This window comes from Physeter macrocephalus, chromosome 2 (assembly GCF_002837175.3).
Source record: "Physeter macrocephalus isolate SW-GA chromosome 2, ASM283717v5, whole genome shotgun sequence".
Taxonomy (NCBI): Eukaryota; Metazoa; Chordata; class Mammalia; order Artiodactyla; family Physeteridae; genus Physeter; species Physeter macrocephalus.
In genome coordinates, this window is record NC_041215.1 from 32727095 (window position 1) to 32740713 (window position 13619).

Here is a 13619-nt window from a genome sequence, read left to right on the forward strand (position 1 = left end):
GTGCTCCTATGTTGAGTGCATAAATATTTACAATTGTTATGTCTTTTTCTTGGATTGATCCCTTGATCATTATGTACTGTCCTTCTTTGTCTCTTGTAATAGTCTTTATTTTAAAGTCTATTTTTTCTGATATGAGAATTGCTACTCCAGCTTTCTTTTGATTTCCATTTTCATGGAATATCTTTTTCCATCGCCTCACTTTCAGTCTGTATGTGTCCCTAGGTCTGAAGTGGGTCTCTTGTAGACTGGATATGTATGGGTCTTCTCTTTGTGTCCATTCAGCCAGTCTATGTCTTTTGGTTGCAGCATTTAATCCATATATATTTAAGGTAGTTATCGATATGTATGTTCCTATTACCATTTTCTTAATTGTTTTGGGTTTGTTATTGTAAGTCTTTTCCTTCTCTTGTGCTTCCTGCCTAGAGAATTTCCTTTAGCATTTGTTGTAGAGCTGGTTTGGTGGTGCTGAATTCTCTTAGCTTTTGCTTATCTGTAAAGATTTTAATTTCTCCATCAAATCTCAGTGAGATCCTTGCTGGGTAGAGTAATCTTGCTTGTAGGTTTTTCCCTTTAATCACTTTAAATATGTCCTGCCACTCTCTTCTGACTTGCAGAGTTTCTGCTGAAAGATCAGCTGTTAACCTTATGGGGAGTCCTTTGTATGTTAATTGTTGCTTTTCCCTTGCTGCTTTTAATATTTTTTCTTTGTATTTAATTTTTGATAGTTTGATTAATATGTGTCTTGGCGTGTTTCTCCTTGGATTTATCCTGTATGGGACTCTCTGCACTTCCTGGACTTGACTGACTATTTCCTTTTCTATATTAAGGAAGTTTTCAACTATAATCTCTTCAAATATTTTCTCATTCCCTTTTCTTTTCTCTTTTCTTCTGGACCACTATAATTCCAATGTTGGTGCATTTTATGTTGTCCCAGAGGTCTCTGATGTTGTCCTCAATTCTTTTCATTCCTTTTTCTTTCTTCTGCTCTGCAGTAGTTATTTCCACTATTTTATCTTCCAGGTCACTTATCCTTTTTTTCTGCTTCAGTTATTCTGCTGTTGTTTCCTTCTAGAGAATTTTAAATTTCATTTATCGTGTTGTTCATCATTGTTTGTTTGCGCTTTAGTTCTTCTAGATCCTTGTTAAATGTTTCTTGTATTTTCTCCATTCTGTTTCCAAGATTTTGGATCATTTTTACTATCATTACACTGAATTCTTTTTCAGGTAGACTGCCTATTTCCTCTTCATTTGTTTGGTCTGGTGGGTTTTTACCTTGCTCCTTCTTCTGCTGCATATTTCTCTGTTTTCTCATTCTCTGTGTTTGGGGTCTCTTTTTCGCAGGCTGTGGGTTCATAGTTCCCGTTGTTTTTGGTGTCTGCTCCCAGTGGGTAAGGTTGGTTCAGTGTGTTGGGTAGGCTTCCTGGTGGAGGGGATTGGTGCCTGTGTTCTGGTGGATGAGGCTGGATCTTGTCTTTCTGGTGGGCAGGACCACATCTGGTGGTGTTTTGGGGTGTCTATGGACTTATTATGATTTTAGGCAGCCTCTCTGCTAATGGGTAGGGTTCTGTTCCTGTCTTGCTAGTTGTTTGGCATGGGGTGGCCAGCACTGTAACTTGCTGGTCATTGAGTGGAGCTGGGTATTAGCGTTTAGATGGAGATCTCTGGGAAAGCTCTTGCCATTTGGTATTACGTGTTGCTGGGAGTTGTCTGGGGATCCAATGTCCTGAACTTGGCTGTCACACTTCAGAGGCTCAGGCATGACACCCAGCCAGAGCACCAAGACCCTGTCAGCCACATGGCTCAGAAGAAAAGGGAGAAAAAGAAAGAAAGAAAAATAAATAAATAAAATAAAGTTATTAAAATAGAAAAAAATATTAAAAACAAAAGAATTTAAAAATAATTTTAAAAAGGGAAGGAAAGAAGAGAGCAACCAAACCTAAAAACAAATGCACCAATGATAAAGTGCTAAAAACTATACTAAAAACAAACAAAAAAACAAACAAACAAAAATGGACAGTCAGAACTTTAGGACAAATGGCAAAAGCAAAGCTATACAGACAAAATCACACAAAGAAACACACACATACACTCAAAAAGAGAAAAAGGAAAAAAATATATATATAAAAAAAATTTTAAAAAGGAAGGGAGCAATCGAATCAATAAACAAATCTACCAGTGATAATAAGCTCTAAATACTAAACTAAGATAAACATAAAACCAGAAACAAATTAGATGCAGAAAGCAAACCCTAAGTCTACAGTTGCTCCCAAAGTCTACCACCTTAATTTTGAGTTGTTTCATTGTCTATTCTTGTTTTCTATAGAGGCAGGGTACATCAGGTTGATTGTGGAGATTTAATCTGCTGCTCCTGAGGCTGCTGGGTGAGATTTCCCTTTCTCTTCTTTGTTTGCACAGCTCCTGGGGTTCAGCTTTGAATTTGTCCTGGCCTCTGTGTGCAGGTTGCCTGAGGGCATCTGTTCTTTGCTCAGACAGACCGGGGTTAAAGTAGCAGCTGATTAGGAGGCTCTGGCTCACTCAGGCCGGGTGGGGGGGGTGGGTACCAAATGTGGGGCAAGCCTGTGGCGTCAGAGGCCAGCATGATGTTGCAACAGCCTGAGGTGCGCCGTGTGTTATCCCGGGGAAGTTGTCCCTGGATCATGGGACCCTGGCAGTGGCGGGCTGCACAGGCTCCCGGGAGGGGAGGTGTGGATAGTGACCTGTGCTTGCACACAGGCTTCTTGGTGGCTGCAGCAGCAGCCTTAGCATATCATGCCCATCTCTGGTGTCTGCACTGATAGCTGTGGCTAGCGCCCATCTCTGGAGCTTGTTTAGGCGGTACTCTGAATCTCCTCTCCTCGTGCATCCTGAAACAAGGGTCTGTTGCCTCTTAGGCAGGTCCAGACTTTTCCCCAGACTCCCTCCCGGCCAGCTGTGGCGCACTAGTCCCCTTCAGGCTGTGTTCACGCCACCAACCCCAGTCCTCTCCCTGGGATCCGACCGAAGCCCGAGCCTCAGTTCCCAGCTCCCACCCACCCCAGTGGGTGAGCAGACAAGCCTCTCGGGCTGGTGAGTGCTGGTTGGCACCGATCCTCTGTGTGGGAATCTCTCTGCTTTGCCCTCTGCACCGCTATTTGCTGCACTCTCTTCCGTGGCTCCTAAGCTTCCCCCCTGCCACCCACCGTCTCCTCCAGTGAAAGGGCTTCCTAGTGTGTGGAAACTTTTCCTCCTTCACAGCTCCCTCCCAGAGATGCAGGTACCATCCCTATTCTTTTGTCTCTGTTTTTTCTTTTTTCTTTTGCCTTACCCAGGTACGTGGAGAGTTTCTTGCCTTTTGGGAAGTCTGAGGTGTTCTGCCAGCGTTTAGTAGGTGCTCTGTAGGAGTTGTTCTACATGTAGATGTAGTTTGTATTTGTGGGAGGAAGGTGATCTCCACGTCTTACTTCTCTGCCATCTTGAAAACTCCCCTCAGTTTTCTTTTAATGAATTATCAATTGGGAAAGTTTTAAGTTCACTATCTTGAAATTTCTTTTTTATTTTTTGCCTCTGTATTTATTCTTTTCTCATTTTCTGTCTCATTTCGTCTCAGATGAGGGTTGGTGTTTCTGCTGTTGTTGTTGTTATTGTATTTTAGTGTTCCATACTCTCTTTTACTAGCTTTGTGGCTATACCTCTTTGGTTTATTATTATGCATCTTTGACAATGAAATTTACTTCAAATTGACATTATACCATTTTATATATAACCTTAGGGCCTTGCAATTATATATAATTGTAAGGGCCTTACAGTTATATATAATTATATATAACTATAATTGTATAATTCTGTTTAGCCTACATTCCATCCTTTGTGGTTTTTATTAACATATATTTACTTCTACATTTGCTATCAACATCACGATATACTATTATTTTCCCTTTAAACTATGTATTGACATTTAAAGTGTTTAAGAAAAGAAAGAAAAATAGTCTTATATTTAGCCATTTACAACTTTGCTTACTCTTCATCCCTTCTTGTACACGAATGTTCTATATGGGACCAGTTTCTTTAGACTGTAAACTTACTTAGCGATTCTTTTATTTATTTATTTATTTATTTTATTTATTTTTAGCTATGTTGGGTCTTTGTTGCTGTGCGCGGGCTTTCTCTAGTTGCAGTGAGCGGGGACTACTCTTTGTTGTGGTGCACAGGCTTCTCACTGCAATGTCTTCTCTTGTTGCAGAGCACGGGCTCTAAGTGCTCAGGCTCAGTATTTGTGGCACACAGGCTGAGCTGCTCTGTGGCTAAGATGTGGGATCTTCCTGGGCCAGGGCTCAAACCCGTGTCCCCTGCATTGGCATTATAATTGTATAATTCTGTTTAGCCTACATTCTATCCTTTGTGGTTTTATTAACATATATTTACTTCTACATTTGCTATCAACATCACGATATACTATTATTTTCCCTTTAAACTATGTATTGACATTTAAAGTGTTTAAGAAAAGAAAGAAAAATAGTCTTATATTTAGCCATTTACAACTTTGCTTACTCTTCATCCCTTCTTGTACACGAATGTTCCATATGGGACCAGTTTTTTTAGACTGTAGACTTACTTAGCAATTCTTTTATTTATTTATTTATTTATTTATTTATTTTATTTTTAGCTATGTTGGGTCTTTGTTGCTGTGCGCGGGCTTTCTCTAGTTGCAGTGAGCGGGGACTACTCTTTGTTGTGGTGCACAGGCTTCTCACTGCAATGTCTTCTCTTGTTGCAGAGCACGGACTCTAAGTGCTCAGGCTCAGTATTTGTGGCACACAGGCTGAGCTGCTCTGTGGCTAAGATGTGGGATCTTCCTGGGCCAGGGCTCAAACCCGTGTCCCCTGCATTGGCAGGCAGATTCTTAACTACTGCACCACCAGGGAAGTCCTATTTAGCAATTCTTAACAGTAGAGGTCTGTAGGTAATAAATTATCACAGCTTTTGTTTCAGTGAAGCAGTGCTTATTTTTCCTTCAAATTTGAAAGCCATTTTTGCTGGATGTAGAGTGCTAGATTGAGAGCTTCCTACTTTTAGCATTTGTCGGTCTCCATTGTTCCCCATGAGAAGTCATCTGTCATTCACACTGTTGTTCAGTTGTTGTCTTCAGCAATTGAGCTGGCTTTGAGTTGGTGGTAGCTTTAGTGCATCTAGCAGGGTCTTGGGATCCAGGCATCTGGAGAGTAAGATCTGTCTTTGCTTTTCATTCTGGACTACAGCTTCTTGCATTGCTAAGCAATGATTGTCTTTGACGTTGTAGGAAGATGAACTGATGAACCTGGTGAGAGTTTCGTTGCAGCTTCCTTTAGATTCAATCTGCTTCTAGCTTTATGTGTTTTGGAGGTGATTTTAGGCTGCTAGCTCCAGGAGGGCTCTGGGACCATGCATCGCACACTTTGAAATCTCGTAACTTTGAGACCTTGGGTTTGCTTGAATGTGAGCTTATGAGACTACAAAACTGCAAATAACATGACTCTGGAATAGTAGGACTTTGAGACTGTGAGATGTTGAGATTGCAAGATTGGAAGATAGAGTCAGAAAGAATAAGTCATTTGTCCAGTGTTACAAAGTCACGCCAGGTTGCCACCCCCTTGGATGAGAATCCAGGATTTCCTCTTCAGAGCACACAGAACCTGGGTTAAGAAGTCCTACAAAGGATTTCCAGCTCCCCAAATAAACCTTTTTATCTAGAATTATGCAACCAGAATTTCAATATCAGTTTAAGATATATTCAGTCTACAAATCACATAGAACCCAAGACAGGTGCCCCCATTACCCTCAGTGTGAATAAAGGCCTGTTTAAAATTCAGTTTCTATAAGTGATGCTGCAAACACAGGGCCTTTACATGCTTAGGGCGTGGGTTGTAGCAAACACAATTAACAGGGAATCCAGAGAACTGAATGGAAGTCTCCCAAGTTAGGCTGTAGAAAAACATGAAATACCTTCAGTGTGTCTAAAAGAGTGAAAAACCACCAGAACTTCTGGCCATGCCCCAAACTCATATTTCAAAGAAGTACATTTTGAAAAGAGCGACACTCTACAGGGAAGAGTCCTTCCTAGGTGGGCAAGGGATTGAGGAGGTTTTATATCTTCACACGTTGCTAAAATTGGAACAGAATGTGTGGAAGATAAACCTGCTAAATAGAGCCATTCTTTTCTGAAAAGATTGAGACAGTGGCCAAACCTTTGACAAATCCACTGATAAGAATGTTGGATTTGAATCTCAAGGAATTCTTCTCCTCCAAGTCATTCTCTTGCACCAGAGTTTTGCTGCAAAGTAGAAAGTGAGCTTCTCCCTTCTTCATAAGCCATTATGTGATATATAACAGTGATTTTATTAATTGCAGAATATCAGAGTTAGTAGCCAGTGGGTGTGTTGTATCCAGCAGAAATGTCAGATTGTTCAAAGTACCCTAGATTCACAGATGTTATGAGGAGACAATCAAGGTTGATGTTTGGATCATTGAAACGGATTCCATTCCATACATACATCCTTTACCTGCTGTTCTCTTTGGCCATTTGAGAAACCAATGGATCTTCTTTTTGTTGTTTGGTATTGATATGACATTAGCATGCAGGCTTTATCTGTGAATATTTGAGTCAGAAAAGAAGGTAGATGATAGCTCATTCATAAAGAAGCAGGCAAATCAATGTGCTAGCTCACATCCTACCTTAAAGATTAGGTACAGTTGGGCTGATGAGAAAGTTCTGGGGATGGATAGTGGTGATGGTTGCACAATAATGTGAATGTACTTTATACCACTGGACTATATACTTCAAAATGGTTAAAATGGTAAATTTTATTTTATTCATATTTTACCTCAATGGGGGGAAAAAAAGCTTAGGTATGAGACTTTGGATTCCATCTGCAGAAAAAGTTCTACTCCAGAAATCATTCATCCAAATGAAGGCTAGGAGGCATAATTTTCGTGTGCCAAATATCTCCCATGCTGTGTATGCCTTTGCTTAAACTTCACAAGGAAATGTGAATATAAATTACATAAAAATCAGAGCCTCCTGTTCTCCCTCATGGAGCAATTAACAACGGAATAGTTGAAAAGTGTGTGACTCTAGGAAAACCATAGGCTTTGGAATAAGACAACTTTGGAATTGAATCATAGACTAATCACTAACCAATTAGATGATTTGAAGATTTTTTTTTCCTCCTCCTTTTTCTATCTCTAGGCTTCAGATTTCTTTTAAATCTGTAAAATAGTAATAACGATAATGGAAAGTGCTTAGCGTAGTGACTGGCTTCAATGAATGGTAACAATTATCTGTGAAAGCCTCTCCTTCTAAGAGGAGATTTTTCAGTTATCTTCCACACTGCAGTGATTATGAACATTAGGAGTATCAGAACTTCATTGTGTTATTTACTTAGTATAGCTTTTAGATGTCATGTCTTAGGACTTACTAAGATTGACTTATTTATAAAATGTGGAGGAAGGAGTTTCTTAAAGAATAATGTACAGTATCTCTGATAAAAAAAAAATACTGTATAGGACATAATGCAGAATTTTCACCAGAGTCAGATTTTGTTTGAAAGATCTGAGAAGCTGAAGATTTTCTCTAAAAGTTTATGGAGTGACTGACATAGGTGGATTTCCACATATGGTCCTTGAGCTCACGTGAAGGTGCTGCCGTGGTGTCGCAGACCTCACCCAGCCTCCTTTTCTCCCCACAGACCTTTGCAGGAAACATGAACGCTGACAGCGTGATGCACCACAAGTTACTGCACTCTGTGAGAGCCCGGTTCGTTCGCTTTGTGCCCCTGGAGTGGAATCCAAGTGGAAAGATCGGCATGCGGGTTGAGGTCTATGGATGCTCCTATAGTAAGTACCCACGTGGATTATCAACACGTGTGTGTTGGCAAGTGGCATGACAGAAGCTGTATCAAGGTTACTGACACTGAGAATGCAATCTCAGTCGTTTTAAAGTTATTTCTACACTTTAATGACTTATGCATATTTGAAACTGTGAAGTTCAACCGAGAGGTAGAAAAACTTTTTTTTAACATCTTTATTGGAGTATAACTGTTTTACAATGGTGCGCTAGTTTCTGCTTTACAACAAAGTGAATCAGATATACATACACATATGTTCCCATATCTCTTCCCTCTTGCGTCTCCCTCCCTCCCTCCCACCCTCCCTATCCCACCCCTCTAGGTGGTCACAAAGCACCGAGCTGATCTCCCTGTGCTATGCGGCAGCTTCCCACTAGCTATCTGTTTTACATTTGGTAGTGTATATATGTCCATGCCACTCTCTCACTTCGTCACAGCTTACCCTTCCCCCTTCCCGTATCCTCAAGTCCATGCTCTAGTAGGTCTGTGGAAAAACTTTTTTTTTAATCTGTACAAGATTTATTTCATTAACCACAATGTTTAAGAGTGATGCTATACACCCTGAGACAGAAGGAGTGATTCAAAATCCATCAAGTTAAAGGTCAGAGACAGAGTCAGTGGCTTTGAATCCCCAGTCAGTAAGAGTTAGAAAGCCGTTTCACTTGCCTTGGAATGATGACACATAACGTTCAGTAGATCGTTGTTTTGAGAGATGGTACTTATCTTAAAGGTTGGCCTTAAGCTTCAGTAACAGTGTCATCTCACATCCTTTGTAGTCACAGCTGCTCCCTAACCCAACTGCTTTGTTTTCTGTGGGGCAGAGAGTAAAATCTACTAGTTCTTAGGTTATTTAGGGATGAGTAACTTGGTGGTGAGAAGACGCTATGGGTTTATCAAAAAAAATGTTCAAAATGAAGAGCTCTTGGAGTTTGAGATACCATTTGCCTTTGCAATACTAAAATAATTTAAGTTTAGTTCTTTCCTAGAAGTGGGGTGAAGTATTATAAAACTCTCTCCTTCTTTGTTCTAGACGGGAAAGAGAAGAAACATTTCAACCCAGGGTAACACATGAAATGCTTCTCTCTTAGAATTATGCAGGCCCTCCATCCCTCTGTGAGTTGTTCTGGCTGAATTTAAAAGTAGAGCTCCATCCTGCAGATAAGGAAGCTTGTAAACACCGGTAGAACTGGCAACCACTCTAGAATAAAATTATGCAGGGAAGGTTCCCATCCCTGTAACTCTTCTCTGCAGGTTTTATGTTGAACTTGAAAATTGCATCGTAATAAATTGGTTTTCTGTCTTAGCAGGGATGTCTCCTGCTTATAATGCTAAAAGCCAATGACCCCTCATGAATGAAAAAATTTGATTACTACCACTTTAATATAAATTAGTCCAAGAGATTCCCTGCTTATGGTTACAGGAGTGCCTAATGTGTTATCTACTTGGACTGTTTTCCATAGTGTGATCTACTGAAGGCTCACAACAGGATCAACTGAGTGCTCCTTAAAAATGCACTTCCTGAGTCCTGTCCCATACATACTGGGTTGTGATTTCTGGGGAGAGGGACCCAGAAAGCTGAGTGTTCAATTAGATATTTCCATTTTTTAAAAACCAGCTTTCTCTTTTATCTTGCTCTGTTCATTCTCAGGACTCTGTCTCAGGACTTCTACTTTCTTTTTAAAAAATTTTATTGAAGTTTAGTTGATTTACAATGTTGTGTTAGTTTCAGGTGTACAGCAAAGTGATTAATATATATATATATATACATATATATATGCGTGTGCAAGTGTGTGTGTGTGTATGTTCTTTTTCAGAATCTTTTCCCTTATAGATTATTACTCAAGGTATTGAGTATAGTTCCTTGTGCTATACAGTAGGTCCTCTTGGTTATCTATTTTGTACATAGTCGTGTGTATCTGTTAATCCCAAACTCCTAATTTATCCCTCCCCCCTTTTCCTCTTTGGCAACCATACCTTTTTTTCTATGTCTGTGTGTCTATTTCTGTCTTGTATATAAGTTCATTTGCATCATTTTTTAAAAAATCCCATATATAAGTGATATCATGTGTTCTTTGTCTTTCTCTGTCTGTATGATCATCTGTAGGTCCATCCATGTTGCTGCAAATGTCATTATCTCATTGTTTTTATTGGCTGAGTAATATTCCTTTGTATATATACACCACATCTTCCTTATCTATTCATCTGTCGATGGGCACTTAGCTTGCTTCCATATCCTGGCTATTGCAAATAGTGCTGCTATGAACACTGGGGTGCATGCATCGTTTTGAATTATGGTTTTCTCCAAAGACTTCTACTTTCCATCCACCCCCGCCCCCCACCAGTGCCCAGCTAAATTCACAGGGTTCCATGAATTTAAATGCCATCCATATGCTGATCACCTCCACATCTGTATCTCCTGGCCTGACCCCTGGAATTATATATGCAATAAGTTCGCTATCTCCACTTGGAAATCTAATAAGTATCTCAAGTTTATTACAGCATAAATAGAACCCTGGATTACCATTCTCTCAACAACTTGCTCTTTCACATCTCCCGTCTCAATAAATGGCATGATTCAGCCATTTGCTAGAATAGAAACCTAGGAAGCAGCCTCGATTTCTCCTTTCCCAGCATCTCTACTCCTCGCTATGCATCTATGGTTCATAGCAGCCCTCCCAGTTGCTTCTTTCAAAACACATTCTAAATCCATGCACTGGTCCTGCTTCCCTGAGTAACTGCACCTGTCAGTCCTCACCTGGAGTATTTAAATAGACTCCATCCTGGTCATGCCAATATCTCCACAAACCTGTTTTTCATGCCAACGTAGCCAAAGTGATCTTTATAAATAAGAAAGAAAATCATATCATTCCACTGCCTACTTCATTTAAAATTGAAGCTCTTACTGGCAAGTAAAATCCCTTGAGTGTACCCTGCCTACCTCTTTAACTTCCTTTTACTTTTTTCTGTCCATGCAGGCTTTCTTCCTATTGCTGACATATGACAGGTTTTTCCTGTTTCCTAGGCACACAAGAGTTTTTCCCAGGATTTACATGGTCATCTCCTTCAGTCAGTGTGATTCTCCATTCTAATATCACCTCTTAGAGAAATCTGCTCGGATCAGCCTTCAAAGTGACCTGCACTGATTCCTGGGCACCAACCATTAACCCAGAGTTATATGACCCGCTTTCATTTTCTTCCTGGCGCCTGCCACAAGCCAGAATCTGGTTTGTTTGTTCTGGCTGACTTGTTGATCGTTTGTCTCTCTGAGTCCCTGCACTAGAATGTAAGTGCCATGAGGGCAAGCACCTCGCCTGTTAAGTGCCAGCATGCATTAGACACAAATAGGTATTCAATAAATATCTGTGGAATGGATGGATACATATATCAGTTCAGTCTCACTGTCGCAGCATAGGCCACCATGTTATTATTCTGGAATTACTTGCCATTAATACACCCACTGTAGTTTCTAGGGAACTGATTTATTTCTTTTGCCTCATAAATCTTTTTCTCAAAATTCCATTTGAGTGTGTTGCTAAAGACTGGTAGAAATTTGATAGTTTGATAATTTCTGAAGACAAAGTTCTACCATTTTGGAAATCATTAATTCAATCATTTATTTATTTAGTTAACAACATTCATTTAGCACTTGAGATATACTATGAATCATACAAAGCTCTGGGGCTTTAAGGAAAATAAGACCTTTATCCGGACTTCTTTAAGTCCTATATTTTTCCTTTGGAACATTCTTTATGACTGCATTTCATAAGTTAATTGTGTACTTTTTTTTTTGGCATCTGTCTCTTCTTATTTGACTCCCCTGTCCTGGCTATTGTAAATAGCGCTGCTGTGAACATTGGGGTACATGTATCTTTTTGAATTATAGTTTTCTCCGGATACACACCTAGAAGTGGGTTCGCTGGATCAAGCTGCTGCTTTTTTCTGAAATATCCTCGTTCCCCTTCACTGGGATGACTCCTGGTGGCCTTTCGCCACCCAGATCAAATGTCACCTGGTTTCTGACTCCCAGACCCTATCATGTGACCTCATTTTATGACCTTCAATTCTAGGTCCTGTCTTGTTAAATTAAAATTACCTGGTGCTTCCTTGCCTACTAACTAGTCTCTTTACAGAACATGATGGAATCATGTCCTAACTCTGCTACCTGAGACCTAGATCAGTGTCTGACAACTGCTATATGCTCCCCGGATATTTAATGTTTTGGCTCAAAAGCCTAACCATCCTTACTCATTTCTGAAAGTTGTTATTGTAATTTTTTAAAAAATTATATACTCTTTTTAAAAAAATTATTTACTTTTTTATACAACAGGTTCTTATTCGTTATCCATTTTATATATATTAGTGTATATATGTCAATCCCAATCTCCCAATTCATCAGTTTTATACCCTTTTTAATGGGTCTTCTTTTCTATGTATTTTATAGGTAATGAAAATTTTGAGCTTACGAGAATCTTCCTTATACATGGTTTCTTTACTACCTCACATTTTTGCTCATTGAATAATTGAGACTATCATGGTTGTAATTCCTAAATTGAAGGTGTTTGAAGCCTCCTAAACCCATTCTGGTATATTCCGTTTTAAAATCTCTAGAAGTAAAAGCATGTCTCCATTTTCCCTAAGTATTTATGTTTTTTAAATCTTTTTTCTTTGATTGCCTTCATTCCCTTTTATAAATGTCAGGGTGACTGTTCCACTTTACCAAGGTTCCTTTTGCTTCCACCTCCCCAGGGCCATGTTTTCGCCATGGTCACAGTGATGTTCAGAGAAACAGATTTCTTTTGTGTGTTCAGATATGAACACTTGAACAAATGGTCTGCTCTTAAAAAGATGAACCTTCCTGCAAACACTTTTGACTTCTCTGAGCCTCTGTTTCTCATCTATAAATGAGAGTGGTAATTATTTTAAAGACGACTATGTCATTTTTGAGTTTTGCTGTTATCAAGCCTTGAGCAGAGTAGCTAGCAAAGAGTCTGTGCTTAGTAAGTGACGGCTCGTATTAATGTAGGTGTAGATCCATAGAGGACATTCTTGTATTGCCAGTATAGGTGGTCTTTTTGGGAAACATTAATCATATTCTCTACCAGGCAAGGGCCGTCTCGTCTCAGATTCAGATCTCTCTTTGCTGTTGCTTTCACTTCCGTTGTCATAATCTTTGGGATCTCAATTTCCTGCCATTTTCAGATTCTCTCTCTCTGCTCAAGAGTAGGATTGACGTGACCTGCCTCTGCATTCTACAAAGACCCAAACACATGAGGTCTTCCCCTATTATGATTACTACTAATTCCATGGAGTAAATATCAATAATTCTGTGGTAAACCAAGAAGATAATTGTTGCATCTTTATAGATAGTTATTTTGAACAAGTTATGCCCTCTTGCTGTCTGTCAAGTTCATTCTGGCTATGCCATGTCTCCCATGTGTGGATGGATATCTGACAGCCTAGCTTGCTACGTTATATTCTCCTAAGAATTAGCGAATACCTCCTACATTACCATTTTTCTGCCTGTGTCACCTCTATTGTCAACGAGGGCATCTGGTTTTTAAGTTTTCTGTGAGTGTTTTCTCCCTCTGATCCATTTTCAGATTGATTAGTCTTTGGTCAAAACACATTCATGCCAGTGAACCAACCAAGTAAAGGACATAGGTCCTGCTACATTGTTGAGTTGGTGATATAAAGATGCACACATGAAATGAAGATGTCAGTGTAGAACTGCCTTAAATAAATCATCTTTTATAGAGACTG

The 13619-nt window shown here is 39.6% G+C and overlaps 1 protein-coding gene across 1 annotated transcript in view; it reads left to right on the forward strand.

The window, feature by feature from the left end:
* The window catches only part of CNTNAP5 (contactin associated protein family member 5), an 879838-nt gene that overhangs the window by 378324 nt on the left and 487895 nt on the right, over nt 1–13619 (forward strand). Inside the window, exon 4 of the mRNA XM_024115033.1 lies at nt 7701–7848. Within this exon, the coding sequence (XP_023970801.1) occupies nt 7701–7848 (148 nt within the window). The remainder of the gene's footprint in view (nt 1–7700; nt 7849–13619) is intronic.